The sequence below is a fragment of the Podarcis pityusensis genome (assembly GCF_964106645.2).
Source record: "Podarcis pityusensis genome assembly, chromosome: 2".
Lineage (NCBI taxonomy): Eukaryota > Metazoa > Chordata > Lepidosauria > Squamata > Lacertidae > Podarcis > Podarcis pityusensis.
In genome coordinates, this window is record NC_138029.1 from 117,113,113 (window position 1) to 117,128,206 (window position 15,094).

General features: G+C 45.4%; 1 protein-coding gene across 1 annotated transcript; it reads left to right on the top strand.

Annotated features, from left to right (window-relative positions):
* The first annotated feature begins 1,161 nt into the window (after window positions 1-1,161).
* On the top strand, window positions 1,162-14,543 carry LOC308469398 (uncharacterized protein). The gene is made up of 4 exons (XM_080991788.1): window positions 1,162-2,297; window positions 4,114-4,494; window positions 8,083-8,269; window positions 10,166-14,543. Exons 1-4 carry the CDS (start codon window positions 2,136-2,138, stop codon window positions 11,887-11,889), a joined length of 2,454 nt encoding a protein of 817 aa, XP_080847914.1. The 5' UTR covers window positions 1,162-2,135; the 3' UTR covers window positions 11,890-14,543.
* The last annotated feature ends 551 nt before the right edge of the window (window positions 14,544-15,094 follow it).

Here is a 15,094-nt window from a genome sequence, read left to right on the forward strand (position 1 = left end):
TCTGAAGGCGGGCGGGGGGCGAAAGTCTTTGTCCCCCCTGCCCGCCTTCCCAGGGGCTTTTAAATCGCCCCGGACAGCGGAGAAGTCCTCCGCTGTCCCAGGGCGATTTTAAAATGCCGCCCGCCAGCATTTTAAGATCGCCCGGACAGCGGAGAAGTCCTCCGCTGTCCCGGGGTTTTTTAAAATGCTGGGGGTGGGAAGAAAAGCCCTTGTCCCCCCCCCCCCAGCCTTCAGAAGAGGTCCGGGGACAGACTGTCCCCGGACCTGGTCTGAAGGCGGTTTCCCTAGGAACGCATTAATTGATTTTCAATGCATTCCTATGGGAAACCGTGCATCGCAAGACGAAGAGACTTGCGGAACGAATTAATTTCGTCTTGCGAGGCACCACTGTAGTTTCTTATGAAACGTTTTTCTTTCACATCAGCAGTATTGTCTCTGTTTCTGCACAGGTTTCTGCTTATTAACATTTAGTTGCCGCCAGGACCACATAACACCGGTCCTGAGAGATCTGCATTGGCTCCCAGTACGTTTCCGAGCACACTTCAAAGTGTTGGTGCTGACCTTTAAAGCCTTAAACGGCCTCGGTCCTGTATACCTGAAGGAGCATCTCCACCCCCATCGTTCAGCCCGGACACTGAGATCCAGTGCCGATGGCCTTCTGGCGGTTCCCTCATTGCAAGAAGTGAGGTTACAGGGAACCAGACAGAGGGCCTTCTCGATAGTGGCCCCCACCCTGTGAAACACCCGCCCTTCAGATGTGAAGGTAATAAGCAGCTATCCTATCTTTAAAAGACATCTGAAGGCAGCCCTGTTTTGAGAAGTTTTTAATATTTAATGCTGTACTGTTTTTAACACTTGATTGGGAGCCGCCCAGAGTGGCTGGGGAAACTCAGCCAGATGGGCAGGGTATAAATAAATAAATAATAATAATAATAATAATAATAATTTATGCCCCGCCCTCCCCAGCCAAGGCCGGGCTCAGAGCGGCTTACAAGCAATAATAAAAACAAGTTGAATGATTACAACTTAAAAGCAAAATTAAAATACAACATTAAAATATTGAAACATTAAAATATTAAAATGTAGCCTCATCGCAGGAAGAGAAAGGAAAAGAAAAAAGAAAGAGAGGGAGGGAGGGAATCAAATTGGCTCCAAGCCAAAGGCCAGGTAGAACAACTCTGTCTTACATGCCCTGTGGAAAGAAATCAGATCTTTCAGGACCCTGGTCTCATGAGGCAGAGCGTTCCACCAGGCCGGAGCCAGAGTTGAAAAGGCCCTGGCTCTGCTTGAAGCTAATCTAACTTCCTTTGGGCCTGGGACTTGCTATTTATGGACCTTGAGGCTCTCCGTGGGGCATACTGGGAGAGTCGGTCCCATAGGTACGAGGGTCCTAGGCCGTGAAGAGCTATATAGGTCAAAAGCAGCACCTTAAATCTGACCCTGTACTCCACCGGGAGCCAGTGCAGCTTGAAAAGTACTGGGTGAATATGCTCCCATGGCATAGACCCCGTGAGCAGCCTCGCTGCAGCATTCTGTACCCGCTGGAGTTTCTGGGACAGCTTCAAGGGCAGCCCCGCGTAGAGCGAATTACAGTAGTCTAGCCTGGAGGTGACCATCGCATGGATCACTGTGGCCAGGTCGGGGCGGGAAAGGTAAGGGACCAACTGCTTGATGACAACGAAAGGGTATAGAAAGGGGAAGTTTTTGGGTTTCTCTAAAAACCGTCGGACTATTTTGTACACAATTTCAAGGTAACATTACACTTTATTTCCACTTTTTCTCACATGGGACTCGAACTCACAACCTTGAGATAAAGCACCTCACGCTCTACCGACCAAGTTAAGACAGCTCAGTGATTTGTGTACACGGGGACACAGATGGCGGCGTGTGAACTTCCCTAGAGAAGGGTGAAAAAACCTTGTTCCCTGCTGCTCCAGAGCTAGGAATGGACCAGATCTCATAGGGCTAATCCATTTGCCCCGACAGCTAAGAGCAGAACCTCCAGGATCAGAAGCAGCGGGCTGCAAATACGAGGGCAGGGGAAGAAGCAGGGCGGTCTCGCAGCCCTCGCCTTGCAAGGGGGCGCATCCAGCCTTGCAGCCTCCCAGGGCCCAACCCACAGCCAGCGAGCTCCGATGCCCAGAGAGGCAGGAAACGGGGCCAGCCAGGGGGACTCGAGAGCGGCTGCACTTTCCTGTCCCCCGCCGAGGAGAGCGGAGGAGCAGCGGGCAGTGGCCTGGCGAGTTTCCCCGGAGAGGAGCCGGATTCCGGTGCAGGGACGGAGCGAGGAGTCCGAGGTGCAGGAGGCGGGGGAGGGGCAGGAGGAGGAGGAGAGCACGTGCGCCTGGCAGGATCAGGCCCGGAGTCTAGCCAGAGGCTGCAGGGCGCCCCCCAACCGGGCAGGAAGGGGAAGGGGCGCAGCTGAGGGGCAGGGCATCTGCAGGAGGGCACAGGGGCAAACATCTCTGGGTCAGGCTGGCACGGACCCTGCCGGAGACCCTGGGGAGCTGCTCCCTTCAGTCCTGTGAATAAGTGAGACAAGCTTAAGCCTGTTTCATTAATTGTTTTATTTCCACCTTCCTCAGTAAGGCAGCAGAGTTTTCAGATGAAGGCTGAGGGCTGAAGTGGGTGACAGTTTTGAGAATGCAGAGGAAAGGAGGATTCTTAAGAAGTGTGGCATATGGAAATGAATTAATGATAATAAAAACATTGAAGACAGTATTGTTAAAGACTGAGGAAGGCAAAATTGAAATTAGCTATTCATGTTCAGATTATTATTCCTTTCATTTCTATACAGCTTCATATTTTTAAGAAAAAAATCTCAAAGTAATTAGAGAGAAATCTCAAGGCAGTTTGTGTCCATAGGATGTTGAGAACATTAACTCTGTAGATCCAGGAGTTCTCTCCTCCTGATAGTCTTAGATTTGATTGTTCTTTCTGATAGAGCAGGAGGAATGAAACATTTATGGGCTTAAAGCTGCATTGATTCTGGAGGCCACATTCCAGTGAGCTTTGTGGCCAATGTATGCACATGCATGCGCACCCAGAAAAGAGATGCAGACCATAAAGTCACATGCACACACGCCAGAGGTGCTGCACACACTCACCAGACATGCCATCTAGCATACATACAAGTCTTGCAAACACAAACAACATGTTTAGACCTTCCAACCCCAGTGCTGGGTGGAGGAGAAATAAGAGCATAAGAAGACTCTGCTGAATTAGCAAGGAGATCTGTGGAAAAAAGACCCTTCTGGTTGTTCTTTAGAAATCCTGTTTAAAGAGCAGCCAGAGGGATCAGGCTTTTACCCCATTTCAGCACTGTGCTGGTTTGTGGTGAAATTGGAGTTGAAAAGATCTCTCTAAGGGCCCTTAGGCATCTTTCTCTCCAGGACAGACAGAGATCTTCATCCGATGAACAGATCAGGAGATGGAAAAGGCAGGGACTAGCAGGACACACCCTGAGGCTTGGCAAGCCATATGCAGCCAATGGACTGCCAGTTAGAATGTCTTCAGTCAAGAGAGTTTGTGACCATCAAATTTAAAATATTTTGGATATTCCTTTTGTCCTTTTGTTCTTAGGCTGTGCAGATCCCATACATTTAAAGCATGTGGCTTCCCCCAGAGAACCACAGGACCTGTAGTTTATTGCTACAGTTCTCAACACCCCTAACAAACTGCAGCTCGCAGGATTTCTTGGGTGAAGCCATGTACTTTCAATGTTAACTGGGTCTGTCGCAGCCTTAATCATATACAAAGATCTGTTGCTGCCTTTCCAACATGCTAGAAGTTGCAGCCAGGATCAGCATTCCCTGTCCACTTAACATGCTCAGTCCTCTCACTGGGTTGTTTTTGGATTTCCCTCCCACTGCCTTGGTTCCCCCACCCCCAAATATTATTTATACTTCCATAAACCGTTTCCCCCAGTCTTTGGATAACTTCCCCTCGTCCCTGGGTGGAGCCGTTTGGGTGACATGATGATTGTCATTCACAGCCTGAGCATCAGAAATAGAAAGAGTAATAATATTTTTCAAAAACTGGTTAATGGTTAAAAAATGTGCTTTTGTTTTTATTCTTGGGTTTTAGTTTACTTTGTGTTTATTTCTTTTCCAGCAGGGTGATGTAAAAATGGAAGAGCAGGGACCCAGGAGACCCATTCAAAGGGAGAGACTGGAGTACAAAGGAAAGAAACCTCCTGCCGGCCAAGTTGGGACCATCAGGGATCTTCTGCCTCAGGCAGATTTATGTCAGATTAAGCAGGAGCCAGAGGAGGGGCAGCCGCAGCAGCACTGGGAGGCCCAGAAGCAGGATTTCCTGAAGACGATGCAGCCCCCTCCTTCAGGGTGGGAAACCCCACAGGCTCCCAGTCCTCCCCAATCTGGGAATAGTGTCCTCTCCTTCAGGGGAGCTGCGGATGCCAGTCGGTGGCCCAGTGGGAGAGCAGGGGGGACAGACCAGACCCTGCTCCCAGACACTGAGGGGCTTCTGGGAAAGGTAAGTGCCCTCCTCTCACCTGGGTTTCCAGCACCTGGAGGTCACAGGTCCACTGCCTCTCGACATGGAGGTTCTGTTTAGCTTTGGTGGTGAATATTCCTCCTCCCTGCACTTTCTCTCTAATCCACTTTTAAAAGGCTTGCTAGACCAAGCTTTCTTACACATGGGAGGTTTGCGATCCTATCTCCTGATGTTGTTACTTTAATAAAGCAACCACAGGGGACTCGGAATTTCATCAGAGCAGAAGCTATGTCAGAAGAGGGGTCCTTCCACCAACCCCCATTTTCCTCCTCTAAATTGCCTCCATTTGCAAAATGCTCTTTTCTCCCCACTGAGGTAAAAATCTTGGCACGTCTCGCAGCCTCAGAAATCCAATAAATTCCTCAGAAAACCCATGTGTAGTCGCATTAAAGATGACTGGCCTACCTTCCAAGGTTGTTGCAAGATTTATTAGTATAATGGCCAGGTTCAGATGACTGAATCACAGCCTGAAAAGCTGGGTTAAAAATAGGAACAGTTTTTAGTACATTGCTGTACTAATGTACATTTGGTACATTACGATAAAACCTAAGTTGACCAAAGTTCAAAACAAAAAACTCTAGCCGCCACCACCACAGTCTCCTGGCCCCCACAAACAGAATGCATCACTCCAGGAAGGACCCCCACCCAACCTTTAGTGAGAGAGGGCAAAAGAAAAAGACTCTAAATGGGTAGTTGCACAAATTTACCAGCTGTGGTCCTGCACTGGCAGCAAGGCTAACAAACAGGGGAGCTGGGAATGTGCTGGTCCCATATCTCTCTGCATCTGCCTCCTGACCTAATTGTCCCACCTTACCTCATGATTGGGCCGGCCCTGATGGGGAACTGTTATGAAGCCATAACTAACAAACTTTCCATTTTGCCCAAACCAGGAAACTACAGCTGCCAGCTTTGGAACAAGCTGGGATATTAATCTAACTTCAAACTGTGCTTGGTCAAAACAGGAAACTCTGGTTGATCAGTGGCTTTGTGGTTTGACTTTTCCCACTGATAGCAGTAAAAATAGGAAGCCCTGTTGCGTTCAAAGGGGTTGTTTGGACAGAGTCTCTGATCAGCACGCCTAGCAGGACAGGCTTAAAAAAGTAAAGGGACCCCTGACCATTAGGTCCAGTCGTCACCAACTCTGGGTTTGCAGCGCTCATCTCGCTTTATTGGCCGAGGGAGCCAGCGTACACCTTCCGGGACATGTGGCCAGCATGACTAAGCCGCTTCTTGCGAGCCAGAGCAGCGCACGGAAATGCCGTTTACCTTCCTGCCAAAGCAGTACCTATTTATCTACTTGCACTTTGACGTGCTATTGTACTGCTAGGTTGGCAGGAGCAGGGACCGAGCAACGGGAGCTCACCCCATCGCAGGGATGCAAACCGCCGATTATTATTACTTGCATCCTCCCTATCTGACTGGGTTGCCTCAGCTGGGCAACTGGGTAGCTTCCAACAAAATAAAAAAACATCAAAAATTCCTTGTAAAAGGCTGCCTTGGAAGGCTTCCATTTTGTAGAAATGGCCTTCAGTTTTAAAGAATTGTCCTCTTTAAGGAATCACGTGGTGTAAACATGTAAGTTGTCCTCTAAGTCCAAACACACACATAGTAGGAGGAAGCAGTGCTCTAAAGTGCTTATCTTGCGAACTTGCCATCTAAGTTGTTTACTCCTGACCAAAGCTCCTGTTTCCCTAAAGGACAGGAGGGGGAGCAGAGGAGGAAACGGATGGGTTTGAAGCCTCTTTCCACCAGCCGCCTCTCTCCCCTGAGGAACAAGAGCAAAGGGTGTTTGCAGGGCAGGAGGACAGAGGAGGAGGCAGCGAGGGAAGAGGGGCAAGTGGGCGGATCCACCGCCTCCCCCAGGGGGTGCTGATGCAAGCAAGGGGCTTCCTTCTTCTCTATGCAAGGGCCACCCATGTATTCAGAGCAGTCCTTTAAAGATTAACTCTTAAGTTCCAAGGGATCTACTCTCAGGCCACTAATGTGAATACCATGCCAGCCTTAGGAAGGGAGGTGGGACAGGGAGGTGAAAGGAATTGGCAACGGTGTTTGAAAATGGGTGGAGCCTTTTAGGAAGGGCGTGCCCGCTTGTGAATGAACTTTATTATGGTCACAGACCAGGATTCAAAAAGCATATAGATAAAATAGCAGTTAGGATTTTTTTAACCTATAATTGTTAGAGCAAATTAGGACATGGAAATGCATAGGATAAAACATCTAAATAAAATACAAGATTAAACACGGATAATGGATGGATAAAAAAACCTGATAAGTAAAACAGATAAGAACTAAAAACAAACAAAGACACACAGTTAAAACAACTGTAAGAGCATAAGAACTAAAAGACTCGCAGTTAAAACAACTATAAGAGACTGCAGAGTAGAAGCCTCTTAAATAGAGGACACTCACAACATTAGAAACTGCTGTGCAAATATGGTTAAAACAGACAATTAAAACAATGTTCAACGCTAAATTTAGAAACAATGTACAACAATAAACTGTCCCAGGGAGTTGCCTCAGAGTCACCCATGGAACCATGTTTGGGGCTTTTCATGTCGGACTATTTTGAGTTGGGCGATGATCTGCGCCTACAAAAATGTACACAGAATCTTGCGACCATCCAGGTCATCTTTTGATCTTTGCCTAACAGCAAAAGGTCAAATTTTTGCTTTTGCGGGAGGTCGGCTAGCCTCACCAGTAGGGGATCCATGATCTTACTACGTGCCTCTTCATAAAAGGGACATTTAAAGAACAAGTGTTCTGGGCTTCCTATCTCTCCCAATGGACAGGTGCAAAGTCTCTGAGCATACGGGACCCTTCTGAAGGCTTCATCCAGGACCGGCGAGGGAAGAGCCGAGCTTCTGGCGAGTGTAAAGGCCCTTCTTGCATCGCTAGATACGAGAAAGAAGAGATATGCTGCTGGTGCGGCTATATATCTCTCGATTTCTCCAATTCTATAGTCGGGGCACCTTGCACAGTCCTGCTGTCTCTCGGTGTCTAATATTCTTTGCCTGAACGTAGCTTTTGCCTGGCCCAAGCCCAGACTTAGAAGGGCTTGAGGGGCAAAACCCAATTTCCGGAGGGTGTTCAGGACTGCAGTCTGCAGGCCGACTGGAATTGGTCACAGAGGATCAATGGGGCTATCCCTCAGGGGAGCAGGTTCAATGTCAGCCATTTGTAGATTGCTATTAGGCAGATGCTAGCCTCCACTCTCATCATCCCCGTTTCCAATCTAACCCATGCGTTTGAGACACATCTGGGGACTTGGAGGAGAGGTCTAAGAAGTCTAGATTGAACTCTCTCAAGGGGGGAGAAAGCAGAGGAAGGTGGGCCCAAAAAGGAACCATAGAGGAGTTGTGCCAAGGTTTTGGCCTTGCCTAATTTTAGAGCTTCGGGAATGAAGAAACCCCCTTGTGCTCTGAAGAATTTAAGGATACAATTAGTGTTTTTTTCCGCTAGGGGGTGCCCAATTGGGGCTTCTCCAGGGGCAGCAGAATGTCTTGGGCAGGAGAATCCCTGCAGGGGCTCTCAGACTCCCTTGGCTTCTTCTTCTTCCCTCCCTCCCAGGAAGCTGAAACTTGCTCTGGATTCTGCGCTCCTCGGAAAGCTGAACCTGCAAACCTAGCTGAGACTGAACCTGCAACCCTGGCCAGGATGGAAGGAGGAAGATGGACGGGTGACCTGGTTAGGCTGTCTCCCGCATCCCTCCCCACAACCTCTGAGCATTCCCTCCCAGGGCCCTTGGAGAAATCTGGTGAGTTCCAGGGGAGAGGAGATGGGGACAGGGATAGATGGGTGGTGGCAGGAGAAAGAGTAAAAGATGGAGAGGAGACAAATGGAAGGAAGTTCCTGACAGGAAGAAGGAAGGGGTGAGGCCTTCTGCAAAGCAGCTCTTTGTTTCTTGAATCCTTTTCCTAAAGTAGTGGGGGCAGATTTTCTTCCTCCAGGCTTTGAAATCTTAGGTGTTATTTCAACGGCAGGAATAATTGATGATAATGATGTTGCACACCAGTACTGAAAAATGGGTGAAGGGGAATGAAATGCTTTGCATAATTATTTATAATTAATGTATTTAAATTGTTTCTATTACTCTTATTTTTTATAGACAGGGTCAGAATGATACATTCCACCAGCATCAAAACACAATAAATGCATGCACCTCCCCAGTTTGGTGGGCTTAAGGGACAAAGGACCAGTTATCATGATACACAATTCCTGTGGCTGGAGGCTCTGCACTTAGGATTGGGCATATAAAGTCCAAGAGCGTCTGGTATTATAAGCAAACTGTGTAAACTTGCCAATCTTACAGACTGGGGTTGTTTGTGTGAGTGAGTGAGTGAGTGAGTGAGTGGGATAATAATTTTAGCAATCCTGTGTAATGGCTTGGTTCTCCCACACAGACATTAGACAACTCCAGTAGTAATTATGTCAAACTCATAAATCACTGTGGAGCTCAGTCTTCGGCCTGTTCATCCCAGCTTGCAGTTGCCGAGTCCTCCAGCAAAGAAGGCCCCACTTTCGCTTTCTTTTCACCTCTTCTCGCAGATTCTCTCGAGCCTACGATTTTTTGGACAGGCTATTTCGGGGGCTCTGTGTAAGAGCTCAAACTGGAGATAACAGTCTGTGCCCCCACCCCCCGTCACCCCCTCTTCCTGCTCTTTGTTCTTTGCTCCTGCTGCAGCTTGGCTGCTCCTCCCCTGCGTCACCTTCCAACTGAATCACATCTCTTGCGTTCTCAGGCTCTGTCATCGGAGGCACAAGAGGCTTGAGATTCACGGAGCTGACACCCTGTAATTTTGTCCGTTCCTAAGCTTCCATGGAGATACTGTGGTACAACCTTGGTGCAAATTTCAAAATAAGTACACAAAGCCAACAAAGAGACTCAGAGGTTTATAGTGGCACCAGCTTTCCTGGTCAAGAGTCCACTTTGTCAGACTGCAGCCCACAAAAGCTTAGGCCATAATACATTTATCTGCCTTTAAGGGCTGCAAAAGATGAATCAACAGAAGCGTAGTTCATCTATGGAATCTATCCTACAGGAGACAGTGACGGCCAGCAACATGGATAGCTTGAAAAAAAGGATAAGACTGGCATCTCTGCTCTGCCCTCGTGGTCTAGGCAATAATGCTTCTTGATACTAGTTTCTGGAAAGCACAGGAAGGCAGAGAAGACTCTTGTGCTCCAATCCTACTTGCCGGTTTCCCACAGGCATCTGGTTGGCCTCTGTGAGAAGAGGATGCTGGACTAGGTGGGCCTTTGCCTGATCCAGCAGGCTCTTCTTAGGTTCCAATATATTGCAATATTTTTACAGTTACATGTAGCACTTAAGTTTTACTTATTTCACAAGGGAAATACTGTTACTTGAGCCTGAGATCATTTCTTCACTTCAGAAAGAAAAAATAGATGTGTCTAATAAGCCAATTCCACCATAAATCTGTATTATAAAACGATGGTGGTTTATTGAGTTTGAATGGAGTGATCATGTGTTGCTCCTGCCACTATCTCATCAGCTTTCGTAAAATTTGGAACCTAGAGAAGATAGTGGAGAATGAAGGTGTTAAAATAGGAGAAGGTACAGATTGGGATTGACATGTGTTCAGTTCCCTTTTTGTCTTTCTTGAAAGTCTAACAGGATTCTCTTTCCTCCCAGACTCCCAAACAGGTGAGGAAGATGAAAGTCAGAATTCTATGAAGCCACATGTGAATTTATGGGGGGGGAAAAAGAAATTGAGGATACAACAAAAAAGTCACAAAGGAGAGAAACTATTTGAATGTACGGCATGTGGAAAGAGCTTCAGTGAAAGTGGAGAACTTAGAATACACCAACGAACTCACACGGGGGAGAAACCATTTAAATGTATTGAATGTGGAAATAGCTTCATTAGAAGTGAACACCTTAGAATACACCAACGAACTCACACAGGGGAGAAACCATTTAAATGTATTGAATGTGGAAAGAGCTTCAGTCGAAATGGTACACTTAGAATGCACCAACAAACTCATACAGGGGAGAAACCATTTAAATGTATTGAATGTGGAAAGAGCTTCACTACAACTGGGAAACTTAGAATACACCAACGAACTCACACAGGGGAGAAACCATTTAAATGTATTGAATGTGGAAATAGCTTCAGTGAAAGTCAAACACTTAGAGTACACCAACGAACTCACACAGGGGAGAAACCATTTGAATGTGTGGATTGTGGAAAGAGCTTCAGTCGAAGTGGAACACTTAGAATACACCAACGAGCTCACACAGGGGAGAAACCATTTAAATGTATTGAATGTGGAAAGAGCTTCAGTCGAAATGATACACTTAGAATACACCAACAAACTCACAGAGGGGAGAAACCATTTAAATGTATGGAGTGTGGAAATAGCTTCAGTCAGTATGGAAACCTTAGAATACACCAAAGAATTCACACAGGGGAGAAACCATTTGAATGTTTTGATTGTGGAAATAACTTCAGTGAAAGTGGAGCACTTAGAAGACACCAACGAACTCACACAGAGGAGAAACCATTTGAATGTTTTGAGTGTGGAAAGAGCTTCAGTGAAAGTGGAGCACTTAGAATACACCAACGAACTCACACAGGGGAGACACCATTTAGATGTATTGAATGTGGAAAGAGTTTTAGCATAAGCGGAGCACTTAGAATACACCAACGAACTCACACAGGGGAGAAACCATTTAAATGTATTGAATGTGGAAAGAGCTTCAGTCGAAATGATACACTTAGAATACACCAACAAACTCACAGAGGGGAGAAACCATTTAAATGTATGGAGTGTGGAAATAGCTTCAGTCAGTATGGAAACCTTAGAATACACCAAAGAATTCACACAGGGGAGAAACCATTTGAATGTTTTGATTGTGGAAATAACTTCAGTGAAAGTGGAGCACTTAGAAGACACCAACGAACTCACACAGAGGAGAAACCATTTGAATGTTTTGAGTGTGGAAAGAGCTTCAGTGAAAGTGGAGCACTTAGAATACACCAACGAACTCACACAGGGGAGAAACCATTTAGATGTATTGAATGTGGAAAGAGTTTTAGCATAAGCGGAGCACTTAGAATACACCAACGAACTCACACAGGGGAGAAACCATTTAAATGTATTGAATGTGGAAAGAGCTTCAGTCGAAATGATACACTTAGAATACACCAACAAACTCACACAGGGGAGAAACCATTTAAATGTATTGAATGTGGAAAGAGCTTCAGTACAGGTGGGAAACTTAGAAGACACCAACGAACTCACACAGGGGAGAAACCATTTAAATGTATTGAATGTGGAAAGAGCTACAGTGAAAGTGGAGCACTTAGAAGACATCAACGAACTCACACAGGGGGAAAATCACAGATACTTTAATAAACCCCTTAGGTGTTTTTTACCTTTCAAACCACGCCAATGCTTTCAGCCCCAGAAGAGGAGCTCCCCTTGGTGTCAGGGTAGGGGTCCAAGGGAGCATCTGGAGCCCTGCCATTCCTTCTGTCCCTGGCCCCTTCCCCTCCTCTCTATGCCATCCCAGGGCCACTCTTGACTCCACAGCAGGAGACTGGATCTGTCTGTGATGGTGAGATGTCCTGGCTGGTTGACGGACCACTTCCTGTTTCCTGGAGCTCCATCCTGCCTTCTGATGCAAGGTGGAGTCATGAAGCAGGTGAAGGCTGTGCACACCTAAGGGTGGTGCAGCGGGTGGGTGGGATTCTGCTTAACCTTTCCCCGTCTGCTCCTTTTCTGGATCCAAATCCCCACACAAAAAGGGGTAGTGTGAGGGCGCAATCAGTGTTATGGAGCTGCACTGAAAATCATTGCTTTGTGACCGTAAGAGGCCCTTCTCAAAAAAACAACCATCAAGAGAATTTAAGCTATAGAATTTAAAACAAACAGATAATTACAAAAAAAGAAAGCAGTCTGGTGCCACATTGCGTAGGAGTTACTTTAACACATTCTACCAGGGGCTGCCTTTGAAAAGAGCTCAGAAACTTCAACGGCTCAAAGAGCTGCAGACACAGTACTGACCAGGGCTGGCTATAGGCAGCATAGGACTCCCATATTAGAACAGCTCCATCTGCCTAATTGTCTGTTTCTGGACACAATGTTTCCACAAGAAGAGGAAGATAGATTTGGAGTGCCGCATTTTCAAAAAAGATGGACACACGACTTTCTTTGTGGAGCTGAAAGGCATGCCCGTGTGCCTCATTTGTGGTGAGGCCCTCTCCGTCCTGAAGAAGGCCCACCTGCAGAGGCACCACAGGATGAAGCACATCCAATACGAGGAGTTCCAAGGGCAGCTGCGCCAGGAGAAGGTCAAGGCGCTGAAAACGGACCTGTTGGGTAGCCTGTGGCCCCTCCAGATGAAGTGATATTGCAACTCACATCTTCTTTAGCCGTTGGCCACGCTGGCTGGGGCTCATGGGAGCTGGAGTTCAAGGATCTAGGTCCACAAATGCCGGGGACAATTCAAATCCCTCCTCAGTCGTGAAGCCGATTGGGTGACTTAAAGCTGGTCGCCATCTTTATGCGAAACCTCCCTCGCAGGGTTGCTGTGTGCGTGAAAGCAATATATCTTGTGGTGGGCTTCATGAGGGGAGTGTGGAACAGAAATGTAATTCATGGGTAAGAAGACAGGAAATAGTTATGCGGTTTTAGCAGTAATGTTATAGAATTAGGTAAAATTCAGATGCAAGTAATGGACCACATGGAAATGGTGGAAATGACTGGCAGAATCCGAGACCAGGGAGAAGAGTTGGTGGAAGAAGATTGGAGGAAATTTAAAATTTATTTACAGAAACATTGTAAAATTTTTGAATGTTAATGGCATTGAAATGAACTGAAGGGGTTCTAGCAACAAGGTAAAAAATAAGATTGGATTGATAATAGATAAATTAATTGGATATGAATTTGCTGAACTAATTTTCAAAAGGGATACAAAAAAGGGAGACGTGAGGAAGTCAGGAAAATAAGTGAATCAAAGATGAGGAATTAAAAAGAGGGATTTTTGTGGGGGGTTTTTAATGTGCTTTTTTCTTTCTTTTTCTTTTTTCTTTTCTAAGTTAAACTTTTGTATTTTTTGTATTTTATAATTTTATATTTTTGTGTGTTTTTTCCTTTTTCTGTTTGTTGTTATTCTTAAAACTTAATAAAATATCATTTAAAAAAAACAGATCATGAATAGGTGATTATGTAAAGTTACAATATATTAAGATAAATCATTAAGATAAAAGCAAAAATGGAAAGGATTTGCTGAAGTAACTAATTGAACTAGAATACAAAAAAGGGAGGTGTGAGGAGGTCAGGGAAACAAGTAAATGAAAGACAAGACATGTAAAGATTGATTTGTTTTTAATTGTTTTTATTTTTCTGTACTTTGTTTTTTCTGTTTTCTTTTTATTTTTGTAATTCTTTGAAACTTTAATAAATATTATTTATTTAAAAAAAAAAAGAATTATGGTGCTGGAGGAGACTCTTGAGAGTCCCATGGACTGCAAGAAGATCAAACCTATCCATTCTGAAGGAGATCAGCCCTGAGTGCTCACTGGAAAGACACATACTGAAGCTGAGGTTTCAATACTTTGCCCACCTCATGAGAAGAGAAGGCTCCCTGGAAAAGACCCCCCTGATGTTGGGAAAGATGGAGGGCACACGGAGAAGGGGACGACAGAGGACGAGATGGTTGGACAGTGTCCTCAAAGCTACGAACATGAGTTTGACCAAGCTGCAGGAGGCAGTAGAAGACAGGAGTGCCTGGCGTGCTCTGGTCCATGGGGTCATGAAGAGTCGGACACAAATAAACGACTAAACAACAACAAACTTGCCAAATGAACCTTATATTGGCCCGTTTGACAAGACCAGCTACCATGTTTGAGTTGTTGTTGTTTTTGGGGGGGGGAGGGGAAAGGCTTAAGCATAATTTTGGGAGGCAGCAAATGGTCACATTTATTTATTTATTTTTAATAATATTTATTAAGGTTTTAAAGGTTACAAAAAGAAAAAATAATAACATCATATTAAACATCAAAAACAACACATCATAATAGGAAAAGAAAAAAAAGAAAATACAAAAAACAGAAAAAAGTCCATTAAAAAAATAAAACATCGAATCTTCCCATAACTTATCATTTGTTAGCTTGTTTTCTTGACCTCCTCACACCTCCCTTTTTTGTATTCTAGTTCGGTTAACTATTTCAGCAAATCCTTTCCATCTTTTCCAATTTTTGCCCTGTAATTTATCTTAATATGATATAACTTTACTTTCCCTCGTTTCACCAATTAACAGTCTATTTTTTCCTAATCCTTTATAACATTTCTGCTAAAACCACATAAGTTCATTCCAATATCTTTCTAACATTCATTAATTTTACAATGTTTCTTTAAATAGTCTTTAAATTTCTTCCAATCTTCTTCCACCGACTCTTCTCCCTGGTCTCGGATCCTGCCAGTCATTTCCGCCAGTTCCATGTACTCCATCACCTTCATCTGCCATTCTTCTACCATAAAGCACCAATGCTGCAGCAAGCAAAGGCTCTAGCAGCTCAGCCAGCTGCTTGTGGCTGGAAAGCCAGACAGGATG

What these genes read in the sequence shown, in the direction of transcription:
- LOC308469398 (XM_080991788.1), top strand. Translation starts at nt 2,136, where the DNA reads ATGCCCAGAGAGGCAGGAAACGGGGCCAGCCAGGGGGACTCGAGAGCG. An exon ending in GACGGAGCGAGGAGTCCGAG is followed by an intron (nt 2,298 to 4,113) that starts GTGCAGGAGGCG and finishes TTTCTTTTCCAG; the next exon opens with CAGGGTGATGTAAAAATGGA. An exon ending in AGGGCCCTTGGAGAAATCTG is followed by an intron (nt 8,270 to 10,165) that starts GTGAGTTCCAGG and finishes CTTTCCTCCCAG; the next exon opens with ACTCCCAAACAGGTGAGGAA.